We start from the raw sequence: 20,187 nt of genomic DNA on the forward strand, positions 1-20,187 counted from the left end.
TACTTACATATGTGGAGACCTGAATTTAAATAATTGAGAGGCAGTAAAAAAGGTAATGTGTGACCATGGAAATTATAAAAATGGTTCTCCCCAGAGTCTTTGCAGCTCTTCTGGCCAAAATTCAGATGTTGCCCTTATAGTTTAATGAGGTTATTAAATATATCTCTTTTTTCTTTAAACATAAAATATTCTTGTTAGTGGAATTAATGCTTTTTGGAGTTCTGAGAATCAAAACTCCTTCAAGAGGAGATGAAAACCCCACAATGCAGCAGAAATAGTAAAAAGTGTCAGGAAGGATGGAGGGCTGATGGAAATCAAGATGTCAGGGACTGTTAAAATGAAACAAATAATGCATTTGGTGGATGCCTGGAGTCTCCTCCTGGCCCTTCCTGGAAAGCAGAATGTTGTTGTTCCATGGATGCACTTTCTGCTGCCACGTTGAAATGTCATTAGTGCACAGCACTCCAGTAGAACAGGACATTGGTGCACACCCTGGGCCTCCTCTGGTTGTTACAAACCAGTGGGTATGGCATGGAAATATCCCATTTAACCAGCTGAGAGGGGATTGCTGGGATTCAGAGCTCTCAGAGCACTTTGTAATTCCCTTCATCAAAAACCCACAGGAGTATCTGTGAAGTTCCTTTTTTGCCTCATGCCCAGCAGCACAGGCCTTTTCTCTCTGGCAGGACAATTCTCCATGAATTGCAGATCCAAATATGTTCAGGAAAATCAAAGTGATGAGCTGTTGGCTAAATCCGAAGTGCAGACTGAGCTGCTCTACCTGGACTGTGCCAAAACTGTTCCTGGGCAGCTCATTGTTCCCTTCCTCCTGATAGCCATAAGGAGCAGCCAAGGGAAAGCATGTCTGAAAGGGTAACTGGGAATTCTGACCTAACCAAACTCAGGATTCAGCCTGGGAAGTTTCCCAGCACACCCATGCCATCAGACATGACTTCATTTCCAGTGAAGGATTCAGCTTTCTCATCTCTCACAAAGAGCACTGCAGTTCCAGCAGGAAGGGATTTGTTCCCTGGTAACAGCGGGAACTGGAGTGAGAGATGGAATTTTTTTTCCTTAATAGATACCCCGAGGGTATTAGAAAGCTCAGTAGTTGGTGGTTTTCATCTCTTGAACAGGAAAGAGAAGGAAGCTGGTACAGATCAGGTGACAAGCACCTATTCTTCAAGATACCCAAGGATTTCTCCAGAGGCACAAAAAGTGAAGTTGTTGGTTGGGGCTTTTTTAAGCTGTCTAACATTAAAGGCTTTTGTGCATTAATCCACATTAATGCTGTTCTGGGACATTCGTTTGGTGCTGTTCCACAAAAGAGCACAGAACAGAACATGGCTAGTTCCTTCAGGTGCTGTTATTTGTCTCCCTCTCTCTGTTAAATGGATGCTCCTGTTGGAACTCTCATCGTGAAGGAATGCGTGCATACCATGAAAATTTCATGCTGACAATACACAATTTTTAAAAAAATGAATCTCCATGCCAGTGTGAAAGTTCCTATTATTTTAGTCATGTCACAGATTTGGCTTTTATTGGGATCACAGGTGATCCATTTCTCCAAGGTATCTTGGTGCTAGAGGAAAATGGCCCTGTCAGCAAGATAACATTTTAACAGATGTTGAAAGGTAAATAAGAATTCGATCCATCCCTGTCAATTTAATCACATACGTCAATGCTTTCTGCTAAAAAATACTCTTGGAACATTTTGAATTGGAGCTGTCTCCTGGGATATAAGCAGAGGTTGTCAGTGGAACAACCAGAAGGGTTAAACCCAAGAAATCTTAAAGTGGGAGGTAAAATAACCCAGACTGCACAACATATGGGGACTCTGCACTCAAGATTAAGCCTGTAATTTTTTTTCCTCTGCTGTAAGTACCAGACTTCTTCTAGAATTTCTTTTTATTTTACTGTCTCTCTGTCCAACAGCAAGTGGGGCTCAAACATTATTTCTTATGGGCTTGTCCTTGTTCTTTTCAGAGAACTGAAAACAAAACATATGTCAATATTTGTGTCCTTCTTAAGAATAAAAGGAATTTGTGTTTATTCATGTGTAGGTGCAACTTCCAGATGCAAAGCAAGGGAGATAACAGAGCAAATTGGTGAAAATAAGCTGGTGCTGACCTAGGCAGAAAACAGACTTATTCTCTTTCAGTAGTTAGATGATGAGCCAAGTCACTTTGGGAGGTTCTCTTGACCCTGTGTTTCTCAATCCTCACCTCTGTGCACGGATTCCCCGCTGTCTGTGGCTGCAGGTGGAGAACTCCACGCTCAACTCCCAGAGCACGTCCCTGATGAACCAGAACGCGCAGCTGCTGATCCAGCAGTCGGCCCTGGAGAACGAGAACGAGGCGGTGCTGAAGGAGCGCGAGGACCTGAAGGGGCTCTACGAGGCTCTGCTCAAGGACCACGAGCGCCTGGAGCAGCTGCACGAGCGCCAGGCCGCCGAGTACGAGTCGCTCATCGCCAAGCACGGCAGCCTCAAGTCCGCGCACAAAAACCTGGAGGTGGAGCACAAGGACTTGGAGGACAGGTAAACACTCAGGAAAAGGAGTCTGCCATTCAGCAGGAATCGCTCTCTAATAAAGTGATAGAATGAATAAAATCATCCTCACTTAATCACTAAGATTTGAAACTTCAACAGAGGCCATTTCACCGAAATTCCTTTTTTTTTTTTTGTCATTCCCCAAAAGGAAGTGTAAATGCTGTCTTTGCAGGTACAATCAGTTGCTGAAACAGAAAGTGCAGCTGGAAGAACTGGAGAAGGTTCTCAAGACAGAGCAGGATAAAATGCTGCAGCAAAGTGAGAAACATGAAACTGTGGCAGCAGAATATAAAAAACTTCGGGATGAAAATGAAAGGTAAAGAGAATTCTGGCACCTGAGCACCTGCCAGTGCAGCCTAAACAAGTGGTGTGTTCTTCCCAGTTCTTTGACACCTGATGCTGCTATTCCAAATACTCATGATCCCACAAAAACAATCATTATATCCTGAAGGAATAATATAAAATTATTATATATATATAAAAAATATAATATAACATGGGACAAGGGGAGCTCAGGAATGGGTATGTGTAACCTCCACCTGCTTAAGTTTGGGCCATTCCTATTTTGTGTTGGCAAGAAATCCTGGCTGTTCTGTAAGAATCTTTTATTCTGAAAAGTGAAATCTTAAAACTAATCATGATGTAGAGGTGCTGCTTTGTGTTTAAATATAGAGAGAACAGTGCTTGGCTCAAAGGCAGCACACATTCCTAGGAAAATTAGGCTGGGATAACTTACAGTATGTGACAGTAAGGAATTTCTATATGTATTTTATGGAGTAGTTGGAAATTTCATGTTTCAGAGGGAGTGTGGGTAACAGATTCATTTCCAGCACTCTTTGATGGTGTCTTTGCATCCCAGGCTCACTCACACATACAATCAACTCCTGAGGGAGAATGAAGTGCTCCAAACTGACCACAAGAATCTGAAAACATTATTGAACAATTCCAAACTGGAACAAACACGGTTGGAAGCTGAGTTTTCCAAACTCAAAGAACAGTACCAGCAATTGGATATTACATCAACAAAGCTAAATAATCAGTGTGAGGTATGTGGGAATTCTGCTGTTTGTAATGGCTGGAATCATTGGAATATTTTTATAACTGGATTTATAGGTTCATATAAATAATAATAATGCTGGAGTATCAGTTATTGCTAGATAATGAATTGAATCCAAAGACTAATTAATTTACCTGCTGTACAGGCAGTACACAATTTCAGGCTCATATAAGGGAAACTGATTTAAATTATTTAAAGCATCAAAGAGGCTTTTATCATTTGATTTGTGATTTAATTTTGAGTTTGATTTGACTCTCAGAATCCCTCTGTAGACTTCAGTTTTCGTGATAATCTCACGATCTGTGTGTAAAATGCACTCACATATAAATGCATGGGCAATTTAATCTGTTTTAACAGCTGCTCAGCCAACTTAAAGGAAACCTGGAGGAGGAGAACAGACACCTGCTGGATCAAATCCAGACCTTAATGCTGCAGAACAGGACATTACTGGAGCAGAACATGGAAAGCAAGGATCTCTTTCACGTAGAGCAAAGGCAGTACATGTGAGTTGTGAAAACAAATCACTGTGATTAGGACAATGCCACCAATACCTGCATTTTTAAAACAGAGCTTCTGTTACATAAAGAACTTAACAAATGTGCTGCTTCTGAAATGTTTCTCTATAAAATAAGAATTTCAATGATAAATGATAAAGCAGTTAACTCAAAATATGAGCTTTATATTTGTGGTTCTAAAGGATCAGTGCAACTGTGTTCGTTCCTGATGATGGAAGTGAGGAATAAAAATGATATTTATTCCTCATTCTGCTACTGGCAAAGTTTAGATTTGTAATCACTGTACTTGCAGATTGATACATTCATACATGAATCTACATACATAGTAGATTAATTTGTAGATTTGTAATCTAAATTTCTTTGGTGGACTTGAGAGAAGAGAAAATGTGTTTATCTAAATGATAGAGCACTTTATTTAGGAAGGAGGAATATGTAATAAAGGCAAGTGGAATTTTATTCCATGTTATGTCATGAAGTCAAGCCTAAGGCTGATTGTTTGCTGTATCTCTTGCTTTTTCAATGAGAAACCAGTGTTATGTAAGAATTCCTCACAAAACGTGCCAGTTTTCAGATAGCAGATTCCCAGAGGAACGTGCTGCCCACGCACCCTGTATACGTTTTTGAAGCATAAAATATCATTAATTTCTGTTTGCAGTGACAAACTGAATGAACTGAGGCGGCAGAAGGAGAAACTGGAGGAGAAGATAATGGATCAGTATAAATTTTACGAGCCATCTCCACCGAGAAGGTACTGATGAACATGATGTAAAATGAAACACAGCTCTGAGGCACGGCAGACCTGTTCTGTTCCCACTGAAAATCGAGATTGCGTTACGTTTGTGGGATCAGAATCACGTCTGCATCTTACATAAAAAATTAGGAGATTCTGCAGGCCTAAGCAACATGTTATAAATGCAGTGAATGTGTTATTGATGACAGAAGGGGCAACTGGATCACCCTGAAGATGAGGAAGCTGATCAAGTCCAAGAAGGACGGGAACCGCGAGCGCCTCAAGTCGGTGACGCTGACGCCCACGCGCTCCGAGTCCAGCGAGGGATTCCTGCAGCTGCCCCACCAGGACAGCCAGGACAGCTCCTCCGTGGGCTCCAACTCCCTGGAGGATGGGCAGACCCTGGGCACCAAAAAGAGTAGTAGTGAGTACTGCAAACCACTTCATTCTGTGAATAAACCTTGGCTAAGCGTTGGAAAAGACTGTGTGTTGTGGAGGATTTGTGAAGATCATTTCTGAGTCTGTAGGAATGAAGCCTGAATTAATTTATTAAGGACAGAATGTCTTGCACCTCCCTGGAGTTTTTGGGCAGAACTAGTTTTGGGCATTTCTATATCTCAAAATGCAAGTGTTAAAATGTACTCACAGCGCCTGGGTAAGTGAAGCAGGCACTGGTACTGGGTCAGATGAGCAGGATTTGGGATGGAATGTCAGGTGTCACCACAAAGACCCTATTTGTTTCTCCCTCTTGTCCCAGCATGACTCTTTCCCCTTGTCTTGGAGGTGTTTTCCAAGCTGTGACTGTGCTGACATCCTTGAGTTGCTAAAAACGCCTTCTGTATGAAGGTGTTCCCCCAGCATCTCACAAAACCAACGATGAAATTTGGATATGCAGCAGGAAGTGTTAATGTAGAACACGACCTGTTAAAAATACAGAAACTGTTACTGATCCTAAAACTGGAATGAGCTGGTAAAGAGGGAGAATGAGGACTTAGAGAAGTGTGATTAGATAGACTATTCCAGGCACAATTTGCTGACCTTGAAAGATTTGATAGCTCATCCCATTAGGGTGCCTGTGATATTTAAGGCCAGATTCTGTTTATTATTATTTATTATCGATGTTTTTTGTTCTCCACTCTCGGCATGAATCATAAACTGCCCAGTTTTTCACAACTTGAGAGATAATTACAGCCAAGTTATCAGGATGTAATGGTTCTATTTAATAACTATGCACCAAAAGCATTTTGGCTGTGCATGTAAAAGCATCAGAATCCACGTGCATTAACAGTCACTTCCAATCTTTGCGCTACTGCTTTTAAATTTAATGTATTGGGTTTCAAAAGACAGCAGGTCTGGGGTTTGTGCCAGCTGTGAATTATTGCAGCCATTATGATGTGGTTTTTTTTTCCTCTGTGCTTCTTGCAGAAGCTTAGTCAAAGTTAAAAACATCCCAAAAAATGCTATTTCAGGGGAAGTTAAAATCGGATCTGGATTTTTTTAATAACTGAAGAGAATAGTTGGAGGGTACATTTTAGCACTTTTGTTACTAACTTTATCCCTTTGGGGAGCTCAGCCTTTTTCAGCGGAAGCTTCCAAACAGGTATTTTACACTTTTTTAAAAAGCAACTGTTGCTTTTACATCCAAACCGTGAGTGGTGTGGGACTGGGGAGTGACTGAAGCCGTGCTGGATGTGTGTCAGTGGTGTCAGAGAGTGTGCACGCTGTGGTTCAGCCCATCTGCATCCGTGTCAGCAATGTCATGTCCTGGAAGGGCTTTTTCTGTGACAGTTTTCTTTGCATGCTCCTTGGGACCTTGTAGTGTGCAGTTACCCTCCTGGGGAGCCACGGCTGCAGTTACGGTGGCTGAGCCTCAAAAGAGGTTTGAAAGCTGTTCAGACCTCATTAATTTTCTACTCCATGGACCTTGTTCATGTTCCCCTTAATCCCAGTGTATTTATCCACAAACTGGAAGGGCTGATCTAATTCCGGATCCCAACCTTCCTCCATTACACACGTCGCCGTGGAAACCACAGTTTTGGAGAGAATCTGGATGCGTTTTGTGCCAGCTCAGCTCTGAGACAGAGATCTGAGACAGTTTGTGCCTCCCAGAGCAGAGAGGATATCTCAGTGTGACGAGTGCTGGTGATGGTGCACATTTTGCAGTCTATTTCTTCCGCTCCTAGAGTGACTGTAAGTCCTAAATCCCGGGATTTGGGGTCCTTTCTTTTCCGTGGGAAGCAGTTTGGCAGTGGCAGCTTCCACTGGAGCTCCAGGAGGGAGCAAACGCGTGAGCGCCACCTGCGTGAGCCACTGCTCAGGTGCTGGAGCCCTCTGTGCTGGCTGAAGGCAGCTCTGGCTCTGGAGGAGTTCTGTGCCACCCTGACCTCCAGCATCTGGGGAAGGAAGGAGCTGCTTCCAGCGGGAGCTGCCGAGCTGGAATGTCCTGCATGTCCTTGAGGAGGCAGGAGAAGGCAGTTCACCTTCCCTGGCACAAACCAGCGAGGTTCTGAGCTGGAGGACTGAGCATCTGTCCGAGATCTGCAGGATACACAGGGCTCACACTCCCCATCCCTGTCAGAGATACTGGGTTCAAAACACAGGGCTCACACTCCCCATCCCTGTCAGAGATACTGATTTCAAAAGGGTTTGCTGGGTGTGACATCTGTAGTTTTCCCTCTTTTCTGGGTGGTGATGGAGATCGTGTTTTCCCAACACAGGCCACTCATTCATGTAAATGTTTCCAGGAGAGCTCTTATCTCCCTGGGAAAGGTGATCTTGGCACAAAAGTCAGGTTACCCTGTTCTCAGAGAGCACCAATTGAGGTCTCACAGTGTGGCCAGAGCCTGTGTCTGATCCCTGTGGGAAGGAGGGGGTGCCTGGAGGGCTTTTGCTGTCCCAGCACAGGTTGATCCTGCAGGAGGTGTGTGCTCCTGACTGGACACCTTGGCTTTTCCTGCCTGCTGGAGGTACAGCCTCCTTCTGCCCAGGTGCTGCCCACAAATGATCATTGATCTCCCGTAATGATCCGGTGAGTGCCTCAGAGCTTTTCCTCTGGATGGAGCCATTCTGAGCTTTCCCAGAGAAAACCCAAGGCAGGCAGAGGGGATTTTTGGTTTCTGTGGAGAAATACAGATACCCTTTGCTTCCACTTCAGCCATTTCATGAGATCAACAAATTCCCAAGGAATTAGGGCTGTTAGTAAACAGTCATCTCTACAAGGAACACCAGTAGCAGGCACACCACGTCACAGAGGGAATAAAAGGAGGGCTCTGCTCTCCATTTTCCAATGCCGGGGCATTTTAAAGATTTCTGCCTCCTATTTTCTTCTGTGCATGAACAAAACAATGTCAGGATTTGAACAGAGAATTCCCCAGAGGATTTCAGGCAAGCAGGAGAGTTACAAAGTGGGATCTTTCCTGCTCAGTTGAGGAATTCTGCAATACTCACCATTCATTCTCAGAAAGCAAGAAGGTGTTCATGGAATACTGAAAAGAAAAAGAATAGCTGATTTCTGCTGTAGCTCCACCATCCCACTATTAATTACTATTATTGCTATTCCAGGACATTTCCTGAGGTGAATTCTGTGCAGATCCTACTGACATGGTTTCCCCTCCAAGCATTTTGCCTTTCTGATGCAGGATTTCCAGGACATCAGTGGTTGCAGAGGAGTTTCCTGGTGGGCACAGTTGCTGAGAGCCATAAATCAGCCCTTTTGGAGGGGATCTTTGTTAATGGACAGGAAGGACAGATGACTCAAACGCTTCTTGAGCATCCTCTGGTTACTTTTTCATAAGATTAAGGAGTTTTTAGTGAAGAGAAGTCAGTTACCTTCCATAAAGGATTACAGAGGGATGAGTTATTTTTTATGTAAAGGATTATAGAAGTTGCAGAAGAAATTTAATTTTTTTTTTTTCTGTGTCATCTTGATGACAAAAAGTAGAAACAGAACAGAATGACCTGTGTGGTTAGATTGGTTTGTGAACCTGTTCCTGTGGGTGCAGGCACAGGAAGTGCTGACAGGAGGAATAGGGAATATTTCAGTGCCAGGGTAGCTCATGTGCACTTGTAAATGGTATATATGATATATATGCACTGCTCTGTACACAGAACTGCTGTGTGCCAGGCTGGGGGAGCAGGGCACACCTCCCAAAAGGGGCTGCAGAGACAAACCAGGCAGAGCATGGTCTGGCAGACCTCTGCAGAAACCAGAGCTGCTGCCATCTCTGCAGGAATCACCACTCTGGGAATTCCATCCCGTGTCCCCTTCTGGATCTTTCCATGGTGGCTCCTGTGCCTGGCATCAGCCCCCAGACTTACCCAAGGCAGGTCAGCAGTTCCTGATGCAGAGTTCCTGACTCCAAGGACAAGATTAACTCATGACTTCCCCCTCCTCCCTCTTTTAATACTATTTGTAATTTTAACTCTGTAATTCTCCTGGTAGACTTTAACTCGGTTTTCCTTGGGCCCTCCCAAAACGTTACAGCAACACTCACATTTGGATTTTCTTTTGCTGTTTTGGTTTTTTTTTTCCTTTGGTGTTTTTTTGAGCTAAAATATTTGCACATTTGAAACATATTAAAATTAGTATTTTGCCAAAATAATGCCCACAAATTCCATTGATCCTTGCAGGTTTTCTATGAGACAGTAGATGACCAAAGTTATTACTGAGCACAAAATCAAAGACCTGAAGAATGATAAAAGACTGTGTCCTCTTAGATGTGCAGGCAAAGCATCACATAACTTATTAAGCCCCAAAAATTAAGGATGTGAACATAGTTTAACATAGAAATTGTACTTAGAGTTGCTTTCATTGCCAGCTTTTTTTGCTTCACATTTTTCTTTATGTTCAAAAACAATGTTATTTTTCACAGTAATAATTAGATAGTGGTCAATTCCTGTAATCCCCTGCAAAGAAGTTACATTTATTTTTTTTTCAAGAGCTTCAGACTGTATTACCCTCTGCACTGTAATTTTCAGTGCATTTCTGAGTTACCTGTGGAAGTTTTCCTAGCGCAGTTTTCCTGTTCCAGTGTACTTCCATATTTCATGGTCACCCAGAAGCAGGAGGATGATAGCTTTTAGCATAGCATACCTAGCTTAAACTCAGACATTCATTTCTGTCCTTAGTTTCAACATTTAACTTCCATCTGTTCTTCTCCCTTTTTTTCTTTCATTTCCCTGTTTCCGTTTTTCCTCATGCTATGACATAAAAGTGGGTGCACTGAAAAGACTGCCCTTTTTGAGGAACAGACCGAAGGAAAAAGACAAAATGAAGGCCTTCTACCGTCGCTCCATGTGTAAGACTTTATGACAGTTCAGCTTCTTCTCAATGGCTACACTGGCTTTCGTTACTAATTTTTCACTAACCTCTCCCTGGACTGCGCTCTATTTTTCCTCCTCTTTTGCAATGTGCAAGTCCTGCTACGGTACAAGGAGCTGGAGCTTTTTTACTTTTTACCCTCCCCACCCCACCCCCCCTTTTTTATTTTTACTTTTTAAGAAACTTTGGCACTGAATACTTTATGCCTGTGCACACACACGTAGCCACACGTTCCCATGCACACGCGTATAATCTATTCAGTGCCTCGTGACTGCATATATTTGTATACATGGCTGTCTATATACACATGGCCCCATGTGTATATGAATTTACAGTGCACTGTGTTAACGGAAATGGTTCTAAAGGACACCTTTCATAAGCCTTTTGTTCAGAAGTCACTGTAATTTCTTTTTTTTTGTTGTTGTTTAAAGCGAGTGTAGGAGATTGTGCGAGGCTCTCTGGTGGTCTGTCACTCTGCGAGTGTTCATCAGTTCTCGTTGCCAGAATGCTGCATTGATTTCTTTTGTTTCGTTTTATTTTCTAATGAGGGGTGGAGTGTTTTCTCGAGTTTGGGGAAGTGAAGGTGAATATCATCAGATGTGGTATTTTTCAGATCCTCTCTCTGTTGCTCTGTAAACCCCAGTGTGCCTGCAGTAACCTGCACTGTACAAGGATCCCGTGTGAGCGCTGGCACTCCGTTGTATGAGCACCCGTGCCCGTTTTGTCCCCGCTCATCCCATTTTCTCACGGCAAGCAGCTGGCAGAGCCTCTAACAGCACCTGGCATGGCATGGCGATCCCTGAGCAGCCTGTTTTGAGCAACACCTCCCTGGGCTCAGCAGCCTGAGCCTCCTCCCTCCCTCTGTCCCGGTTGCATGCGGTACCCGGGGTGCGGTTTGCTCCTGCTGGCTGCCTGCGGGCGCTTTAATGCTTAGAAAACTGTCCGACCTTTGCAATGCAGATTAACAACCCACCAGGTACGTTGCCCTCGCTGATCATTTGCTTTCATTTGCATCCCAGCCATGAATGACCTGGTGCAGTCCATGGTCCTGGCAGGAGGACAATGGACAGGTAGTTCTGAGCATCTGGAGGGTCCTGATGATATATCCACGGGTAAAAGGAGGAAGGAATTGGGAGCTATGGCCTTCTCTACTACAGCTATCAACTTTGCCACTGTCAACTCCTCCACAGGCTTCAGATCCAAGCAGTTGCTAAATAATAAAGGTATAGGTAGAAGCTTTTTGCACCGTGATGTAACTGTGTAAATATTGGTTTGACTTAATGTTTTTAAGTTTTTCAATCTTAACAATTGAGTTGCAGTGCTAAGATAATGAACTGGCTTAATAACTGCAGTTATAAAATGTTTCAAGGTTTTTCCTGCAGAATGTTTCCTAAGTAAAAATGGATTGCTTTGAAAATTATTTTAATTTTTATCAATGATAAGTATTTTAATAATCTTTCCGCTTTATTTTATTTTACATCTTCCTTTATGTCTCTGTGTGTAGATACTACATCCTTTGAAGATGTAAGTCCACAAGGTATTAGTGATGATTCTAGTACAGGATCGAGAGTTCATGGTAAGATGTGAGCTTTAATTAAATGAATTAAGGATATATGATGTGAATGTTAATGAATTTGTGAAAATACAGTGAATGGCATCATTGCAATGAGCATGCTCTCTCTGATTTTCATATCTCTCCAACGTACTGTATCATTTCTTCAGATTCTCCTTTCTCTCTTAACTACTACATCAGACAGATGTTCTGTATCTCTGGTAGAAAGTATTTGTGAAGTGCATCTGAACAGGATGAAAACATTTTCCCTTTTAGTGGGAAAATGTTTGAACTTCTATTTGGAGTTAATAGTAAATAAAGGAAGTTAGCGTTTCGGTCCTAAAAAAAATCAAATCCAAATCTGGTCTGAGTTTTCAATGCTTATTGTTCAGTGAACCCCAAATTTGCCATGTGCTGTAGTTTACAAAATCATTACGTGTTCCTTCAAGCAAAGCTTTGAAGTGAAAAATAGTCTATTAATAGAAGTGAAGTTTTAACTGTACTGTAAACATTTACAATGAGTACGAGCAGCAAACATTTTTGAGGCTACTAACAGTGCATTTCCCTTGTATTGGCTTAGGAGTACAGGACTTTATCTGTGCAGATGCTCTTGCTCCTCCTGTCCGTGGCATTCCAGCCCTGTGCAGGGTTCCCTGTCAGATCTGTTGTAAGTGACCTGACCACAGCAGCCCCTGCATGCCCCTGTCTGAGCCCTGCTTCCTCACTGAGCACTCAGTTTCAATTCTAAACTACACTCTTTCTCTTTTCCTCTCCTCTGTACCTCGCTATTCCTCTAGTGCCCTTTTCCAAAGTGTCCTCTTGGACCGCCTGGAAATTCCTTCGCTTTCTGATCTGTAAGAAACCACTTTGTTCCCACGGGCATGCTCAGCCTGGGAGGTCGTGCATGATCCTCTGAGCATTCTGTCAGCAGAATGTCAAGGTGCCGTGTCCTCTGCTAAAATGTTGTTCATCACAGTGTCTCCTAATTTTCCATTCAGCTTCCAGACCAGCCAGCCTTGATAGTGGCAGGACATCCACTAGCAATAGCAATAACAATGCTTCACTCCATGAAGTCAAAGGTATGCTGGGGGTGAATTCACATCGGTGCTTCATTTCCATTCTTTTCTCTCTAAGATCATCTGTAGAGGTTCAAAAACCCCCACAACCAAAAAAACTCCCACTGCACAGCACAACATGTGCTTCCTTGAGTGTTTCACAGCCTTCATTCCCCAAATTAGAAGCACAGGTATTTTATGGTTTTAATAAATATTAAAAGAGCGGTGTTAGTTTTTAAGTTTCCATCTATTTTAAACCAAACCTAACCCAGATAACATTGTTACAAAATAAGAATTCCCCCCCAAATTACTTTAAAAGCTTTTCAAGCTGAGAAATTGCTCCTTTTTTTTATTTTTTTTCTTCTCCAAGCATCCTCCTGCACTGCACTACCGCTGTGAGCTGTGTGCTGTACAACTGCACAAAATGGCACATGTGATTCATGCTAGAAACCCTTGTATTTGGTTTTAATAGATTATTAACATCCTTGGATTTGTCAGGATTCTCTAAACTTGATGTATGAAGAACTCTGGTATATTTTTGTATCTCGTGGCTTTTTTAGCTGGAGGCTGTTGTACAGACCAGACTAGAGCACTGCCAGCTCGAGACTTTATTTAATACTCATGGCTTGCATCTCTTAAATGGTGTCTGCTTGTTTGGAAATTTAGGAATGAATGCTAGCTGAATATTTCTAATAGTTAATTTTATATCTGTTACATTGCTCCTTTCTGTACAAGATCCCGTGAGGTCCTCCTCACCCCCATGTCTATACAGGATTAGGCATTTCCACCAATTTATCTTGGTTCAAATTTCATTTCATTTCTTAGGAGTGACATGAAGCTGGAAATACTTGATTATCCATCAGTATTTTTGAAGCAATTCACAGTTACTGACAAATAAAATGAAGTGGTGTTGTGGAATTTATTTTACATCTGACACCACGTGCTTCCTTCAGCTGTACAAACTAGGAAGGAACAGCAGGAATTGTTGGAGAAGCATTCCTGAGTAGCTCTTGTTGGAGAAAAGATTTTATTTCTGCTCAGTTCTTTGTATTTCCTTTAACATTTAATTACCCTGTGCCTCCCAGGGATGCTGAACAAGAGTGGAGAGGTCTCTTTAGCCTCTTGGAGTATTATGTAGGTGGAGGCCCAGATTATAAGTGAAAGGTAGATTTTATTAGGAAAAAAAATCTTGCCATGTTTGAAGAGCTGCAAAAGGTAAGTCAGGGGAGTGCAATTTCACAGAGTAAAAAATAACAGCTGGACTTTCTTTTTTTAAGTCCTTTAAATAGAATGAATGTTACCTGAATCTGGTAACATTGCAGATTTGAGTGGGGTTATACAGGTGTACAGCTTTCTGGTGTATTTCTAATGGAAACACTGCCTTCCCCCCAAAAGCAGGTGCAGTGAACAGCCAGAGCAGGCCCCAGAGCCACAGCAGTGGGGAGTTCAGCCTGCTCCACGAGCACGAGGCCTGGTCCAGCAGCAGCAGCAGCCCCATCCAGTACCTGAAGGGACACACCAGGTCCAGCCCCGTGCTCCAGCACAGGACGCCCGAGGCGCCGGAGAGTCGCGGCAAACAGACCAAAACGGGCTCCCCTGGCAGTGAAGTTGTCACCCTGCAGCAGTTCCTGGAGGAGAGCAACAAGAGTAACTCCAGTGAGGTCAGTAAAGAGTATTTAACCTACTCAGTGCCCCATCCGAGGCACAGTGAGTAGAATTCCTGAAAGATTTCTTGGAACTGTCACACCTGCATCGAGAGGTCACAGGCACCATCTCCTGATGCACTCTCCAATTCCACCAGCAGGAAATCTGTGGAATTTTGCAGCTTGGCCCTCTGTGGTCCCTGGGTGTAGGGAAAAGTCAACCTGTACTGCCAAAGCTGTCGGGTGTGGGACACCAGGGCTCACTCCTCTTCTTCCACTCCAGCAGCAGCTGCTGTCACATCTGTCCTGCATCAACAGCAAGGAAAATGTGTGATTTCATTCCCTGAGGAGACCCTTGTCTGCTTCAGTTTCATCTTCTTAACAGTACTGGGAAACAAAAAGTGACCTTGGAGCTTATTGAAATCTGAGAGGAGTAAGGTGAAGGGGATGTTTCTGTAAATCAGTGACAGTTGCTTAGAAGCCCCAAATCACCTCATCTCTGCTGGTATTCCAGGTTCTGCATCCCAGGTCCTTCAGCTCCGCCCAAACTCCTCTAGGATATCCTGCTGTAGGATAAAGCCAGCCAGTCACTGTGACTGGGGCCTCTCAGGAGTGAGGATCCAGGCTTGTTTGGGACAGGTGACACATCTTCTAGAGAAGATTCTGCATTTTTTGGTTAGATACTTAAAATGGCTCTCACCCATGGTCTCCCTGAGCAGGATTTTTGGAGTTTAAGCACTACACAATACTCTACTGGCAACAGGAAATAAAAAACCCTGCTTAAGTCATCAAGGCAGGTCCACTGCTGTTCACAAACCCCAGAATCCTCTTCATAGCCTCACAGACCCATTCTGGGTGGAAGGGTATTCAAAGGGTTTCTTTCCAGTCTTCTGCCAGAGCATTTCCCTAATGCCTTTAGCTGAATTCTTCCTCAGTTGTCTCTGGTGCCATCTTGAAAACTGCTACAGTCTTTCTTCACTGGGTGTGAATATTATTCACCTAAACTATTTTTTTTGTAAACTGTACAGAAAACTCCTAAGTCTGTATCATAAATGTTTGATACTGCTTTGAGAGCCGAGAAATTAAAACCCGAATCTCGGTAAAATTATTTTTCATTTATGTCCACAAAAATCTCAGAAGAAAAGATAAAAATTGCAGTTTCGAAACTTATATTTTCTGTTTTCACAGATGAAATCTGCAAGCGAAGAGAACCTTTTAGATGAAGTGATGAGAAGCTTGTCGGAGTCTGCGGAGCTGGCAGGGAGGGAGAAGCTCCGAAAGCAGCCGGCGGCTGGCTGTGGCATCGTGAGATCCCTGAGTGTCAGGAACACGGTTGATTTCTCAGATGGACGATCCCTCAAACCAGAACAGCTGGTAAGGCCCAGCCTCCGGAAGAACGAAGATCTCTACTTCAGTAGCTCTCCAATCAAATTCACCCCCGGCGCCCAGGGCAAGGCCCGGTCCGTGAAAGAAAAGATCCAAGCGACTGTGACCCAGCGACAATCCAGGGACTGCAACCCCTACGCCACCTTACCTCGTGCCAGCAGCGTCATTTCCACGGCAGAAGGAACCACCCGAAGGACAAGCATCCATGATTTTTTGTCTAAGGACAGTAGGCCGCCCGTGTCCGTGGATGCAGCCCCGGCTGACAGGAGCGCTCCGCCCGGCTCCAGTGAGTACTCGGCACTGCGGGTGTCCTCTGCTTGTGTTGGCTGTGTGCCTGGCAGGGGGGAGCGCGGCCCCTCGCCCACCCCGCGCCATTTAGGAGCTGACTCCGAGCTTCCCAAGCCTTCCAGGACGGAAAGGCCAGGTTGTCGTGAGAGGACTTTGCCGAGCTCGGGTGTGTTCTGGGATAAAGCCGGCGGAGCTGGGAATGGCAGCGCGGGCTCCTTCGCTGCGCCCCAGCCGTTTTTATCCCTCAACACCGAGTTAGTCAGCAATATCAGTGGATTGCCCCCGAGATCCACCTCCAAAGCAGCTGATCAGGCAAACGTGTCGGCGTTTAGGGCGGTGCTGAGGAGCCAGGACCAGCCTTGTGCTGCTCCAAAGGCTCAGGGTGACCCGCGGGCAGCTCTGAGCAGGGACCCTGTCCCTGCCCCCGGCCCCGGCGAGGCGCAGTCCCCGCTGCTGGTCTCGGAAGATAACCAGACCCTGTGGTATGAGTATGGCTGTGTATGAAGGAAAGTTGTGTCATTAAATGTGTGTCTAACATGCCATAGAGGTGTTCTCCATGTCCGCTGGATGATGGGGAAAACTTCCCTGGGATGAAGGAATCGTTCCCGGTTTATCCACGGGGTGGTTGTTCCCTGCGGACGGCGCCTGCGGACTGTGGCATGTTTGAATGTGGAATTGTAACCCCACCAAAGTCTGCATGAAACATTAATTGCACTGTGTATATTTTGCATGCCTTTATAATACAAGCTCTATTTTTATTTGTCACACATTGCAAATATTTTGGTGTTTTCCTGTTGGTTACCGCTGCATGTTAAACGGAGCGCATGCCCGGAACGGCGCAGGGAACAGCATTCCTGGGACAAGGACAGCACTGGCAGCGCTGCTCCGCCTCTCAGGGCTATCAGTAGCACACTCATCATCTACTTGGAGGGAGAAAACCCTTTTTTTTCCCCCCATTTCTTTGAAAAATGAGGTACTAATGGAAAAAAGCATTTGGAGAGATCTCAGTGTCTTCTTACTCTTCTCATTTATGCATGAGAAACAAGTGCCCAATACTCCAAATAATTCAGTGCCTCTAGTTTGCACAGTAAATATTAATTACTGTCCATACTGAGTAATAAACACACAGACCATTCATAATCCTAAACAGAAATGATAATTCTTACAAAGAGGTGATAAATAGTCACATAATACACAGCACTTGTCATGAAAAAGTGACCTTTTCCACCTTTTCCCTTTGGTCTGCTTTGTCTTTCCAGTCGTGGGTACAACTGTGGTGAAGTGTTTGGTTTTATCAAGGGTCAAATAACAGGCTCCTTGTGGTGTGTAGGAATAAAAAACTGTCTTGAGTATGGTGGAAATTCATTTTTTCTTGTCAATGGAAGTACCACTGATACAATAGAAAACAAGTGGTGAACAAAGTAACAGAAAATGGTAAACACAGATAAATTAAAGAGAAAATAAGAGAGTTGCTTGCAAGGTTATGGGAGGATATGAACACTTCAGCAAATAACTCCTTAAATTCCAGATAAGCAGCAAAAGAGAAATGTTGAAAAATAATTATTTAATGTGCCACTGTTTCTGCATGTGCTTGAAACTTTACAGTAGTAAATTTAAACAGAGTTTAAAATTGTATCAGATTTAAGCTATAATTAGGCTTTAGACATGAGCACTTCTTTGCAAGTGGACTTTGGTTATGCCAGTTGTGGGAGCTAAAATACATTACAAAAAAATCGAGTGACATAGCTATAGCTAGAGGGAAAATAATTAAAATTGAAAATATCTATTGAAAACAACAAATGCCACATTCTATTTTGTAGAGTTGCATTTATTCTGACAGCAATTTTGTGGCAGTCACAGAAGCACTGTGTGGGCTGAACTTTTAATTCCTTAGTAGTTAATTAGGGAGGAGCAGTGAATCCATAGTTCTGGGGGAAGAGCAGCAGATATCCCACGTGGAAGTCTGGGTTACATGGGATGGGAATCCTGTGTTTCAGGAAGAAGAGGAGGATATGGAATATCTGTGGAGAATAAAATGGCTGTTTCAGGATGTGACACACTCCTTCCCCAGCTCTGCACCACTCGTTGTCACTGGGCTGATAAATCTCTCACTTCTCCCAGTGCTGGGCACAGCGAGCGGTCAGTTCTTGCTGTGTTCCCTCTGGAACTATCTCAGCAGCAAAAGCATGAGAAGTCTGATCTGTAATCTTCATTTCACACACATTTACTCTCAGAGCAGGGCCAGTGTTCTGGTCTTGGGTCAGGCCATTTGACTGCAGTTCTTCTGCAGTTGTGTTGGGATTAGGCTGGAGGTGAAGAGCGCTATCCCAAGCAATGTCACACAAGGCATTTTGCGAGTTATTTAAGGAGTTACAATCCTAGCTCTGAGAGCACTTAATACAAACTCATCCTGTGCTGCCAGGGTCTGGCTTTTCTTCCCTGTGCCCTGCAGAGACACTGGTCAGAACAAGGTGTGGAGCTGCTTTAGATCAGCTCTCGCTGCAGAAGTCTTGGGTGTGCTGTTGCCTCCTCCTCTTGCTTAGGTCACACCTTACACAGTCACACCTACAAAAACTTCCAGTGTTGTCCCCAGCTTCCCTCTGAAAACCCAAGGGCTTTGGAATATCCAGGCATGAGTGTCCTGGAGCCACTGGTGTCTCCAGTCTGCTGGAGTTGGATACTAACCTTGTCCAGCTCAAGCCACTCTGCACTGGTTTATAAATGTGCAATGAATTGCATTTCAGTTCTGAGAGAATAACTTGTTTTTCTCCACTGAGTTCAGCAGCAGCAGAAGTGTTCTGCAAGAGAGTGTCTAATGGCTCTGGATAATAACTTACCAACATTTGTTACATATGAAAGAAAGAAAGAAAATGTCATGGACAGAAAGACCTTTTTTTTAACTCCCCTTCTTGGTCTTTAACAAGAAGTTCATGGATTCTGTGTTCAAATCGTGGAAGGTTCCATGGGATCCTTTCCATTCCCAATCCCTGCTGCTCCTCAGCCATGTGCATGGCAGGCTGTGAAACACGTGGAGCCCTTGCTCATTCCTCGGTTCCTGCTGCCTTGGGCAGTGCTAAGTGAGGACTTTGCATGATACCAATAAACACTAAATAACACGTGGCTGCTGCCCAGAAAGCTTTTGCTGTTCAGGCTCAGCCAATTGCTCACAGTTGAGGTTTGCCTGGCTCAGGGTTTGCTTGATGCTTTGCTTTCAGTGACTGCTGAATTCAGATGCTGCATTTTGCATGTTCAAGCTGTTGCATGCAAAGACAATTTTGTGGTTTGTGGAACTGAATGTGAATGTTTCTGTCGGTGTGCAGCAGGTCAAAATACCACATAGGAAGTTCTCTGCTAGGGTCAGTCAGCTGTGATTGCACCTCATTTTTACTTTTTCTTTCCAATCATGCAGAAACATAAGGGTTGGTGTAGCTAAAGGTGACATATCAAGGACTGTGGCTTTAGCAGTAACACCTGGCTGTTGTAAATGCTGAGATGAATGTCAGTGAGTGTAGCTGAGCAGGCACTTGCAGTGAGTTTCTTCTGTCCCTCTCCTCTGTCCTTTCCTCTTAAAAACAACCAGAAAGTGTTTATGTATCCTTTTGCTCTCCTAATGAGTAGAATGTGTTTTAATGCATGAGGGGTTTTTTTTCATGTCCTGATAAACACAATGAATAACCTGAAATGCTTTTCTCTGCAGATGTGGAAGCTATCCCAGAAAGCAGAAATTCAAAAAGCAGGTCTAGGGAGCAACAAAGCTCCTAATTCTATTACCCACTACCTGAGCTGTGGGCCAAGTGGTGAGTTTCCTGCCCAGCCTGTAAATGAGATGAATTTCATTTACAACAAACTAACAGCATTCCATCTCAGCCCCAGAGCACATTGCATTAACCAGATGTAAATCCTGCTTGCTTACCTGGCTTCTCTCGCGCTCGCTCCTTAGGCCGGGGCCGGTGGCTCTCCAGAGCCTCTTCCAGAGGCAGGGAACCTCATCCTGCTTAGCCTTTTGCCTGTAAAAATGACTTTTTTATTTTTATTTTTCCAATCTCCTAAAGAAGAAAGTTCAAAGAAATCTCGTTAAGAAACAATACTG

General features: G+C 43.8%; 1 protein-coding gene across 50 annotated transcripts in view; it reads left to right on the forward strand.

Moving 5' to 3' along the window:
• CCDC88A (coiled-coil and HOOK domain protein 88A) overlaps window positions 1-20,187 on the forward strand; it is a 63,481-nt gene that overhangs the window by 41,980 nt on the left and 1,314 nt on the right. For 8 of the 50 annotated variants that reach the window (XM_086874353.1, XM_086874336.1, XM_086874374.1 and 5 more), the window contains 14 exons: window positions 2,262-2,539; window positions 2,724-2,867; window positions 3,411-3,597; window positions 3,966-4,111; window positions 4,779-4,871; window positions 5,063-5,277; window positions 10,067-10,150; window positions 11,193-11,396; window positions 11,678-11,749; window positions 12,306-12,392; window positions 12,523-12,579; window positions 12,724-12,804; window positions 14,176-14,441; window positions 15,612-17,546. In XM_086874353.1, the coding sequence (XP_086730479.1) occupies window positions 2,262-2,539; window positions 2,724-2,867; window positions 3,411-3,597; window positions 3,966-4,111; window positions 4,779-4,871; window positions 5,063-5,277; window positions 10,067-10,150; window positions 11,193-11,396; window positions 11,678-11,749; window positions 12,306-12,392; window positions 12,523-12,579; window positions 12,724-12,804; window positions 14,176-14,441; window positions 15,612-16,601 (2,904 nt within the window). In that variant the 3' untranslated portion in view covers window positions 16,602-17,546. Of the gene's footprint in view, window positions 1-2,261; window positions 2,540-2,723; window positions 2,868-3,410; window positions 3,598-3,965; window positions 4,112-4,778; window positions 4,872-5,062; window positions 5,278-10,066; window positions 10,151-11,192; window positions 11,397-11,677; window positions 11,750-12,305; window positions 12,393-12,522; window positions 12,580-12,723; window positions 12,805-14,175; window positions 14,442-15,611; window positions 17,547-19,794; window positions 19,895-20,187 lie in introns of those variants that run through there. The other 42 variants (XM_086874418.1, XM_086874415.1, XM_086874455.1 and 39 more) reach the window with 17 other exon arrangements.

The sequence above is a fragment of the Cyanistes caeruleus genome, chromosome 2 (genome assembly GCF_971803275.1).
Source record: "Cyanistes caeruleus chromosome 2, bCyaCae1.hap1.1, whole genome shotgun sequence".
NCBI lineage: Eukaryota > Metazoa > Chordata > Aves > Passeriformes > Paridae > Cyanistes > Cyanistes caeruleus.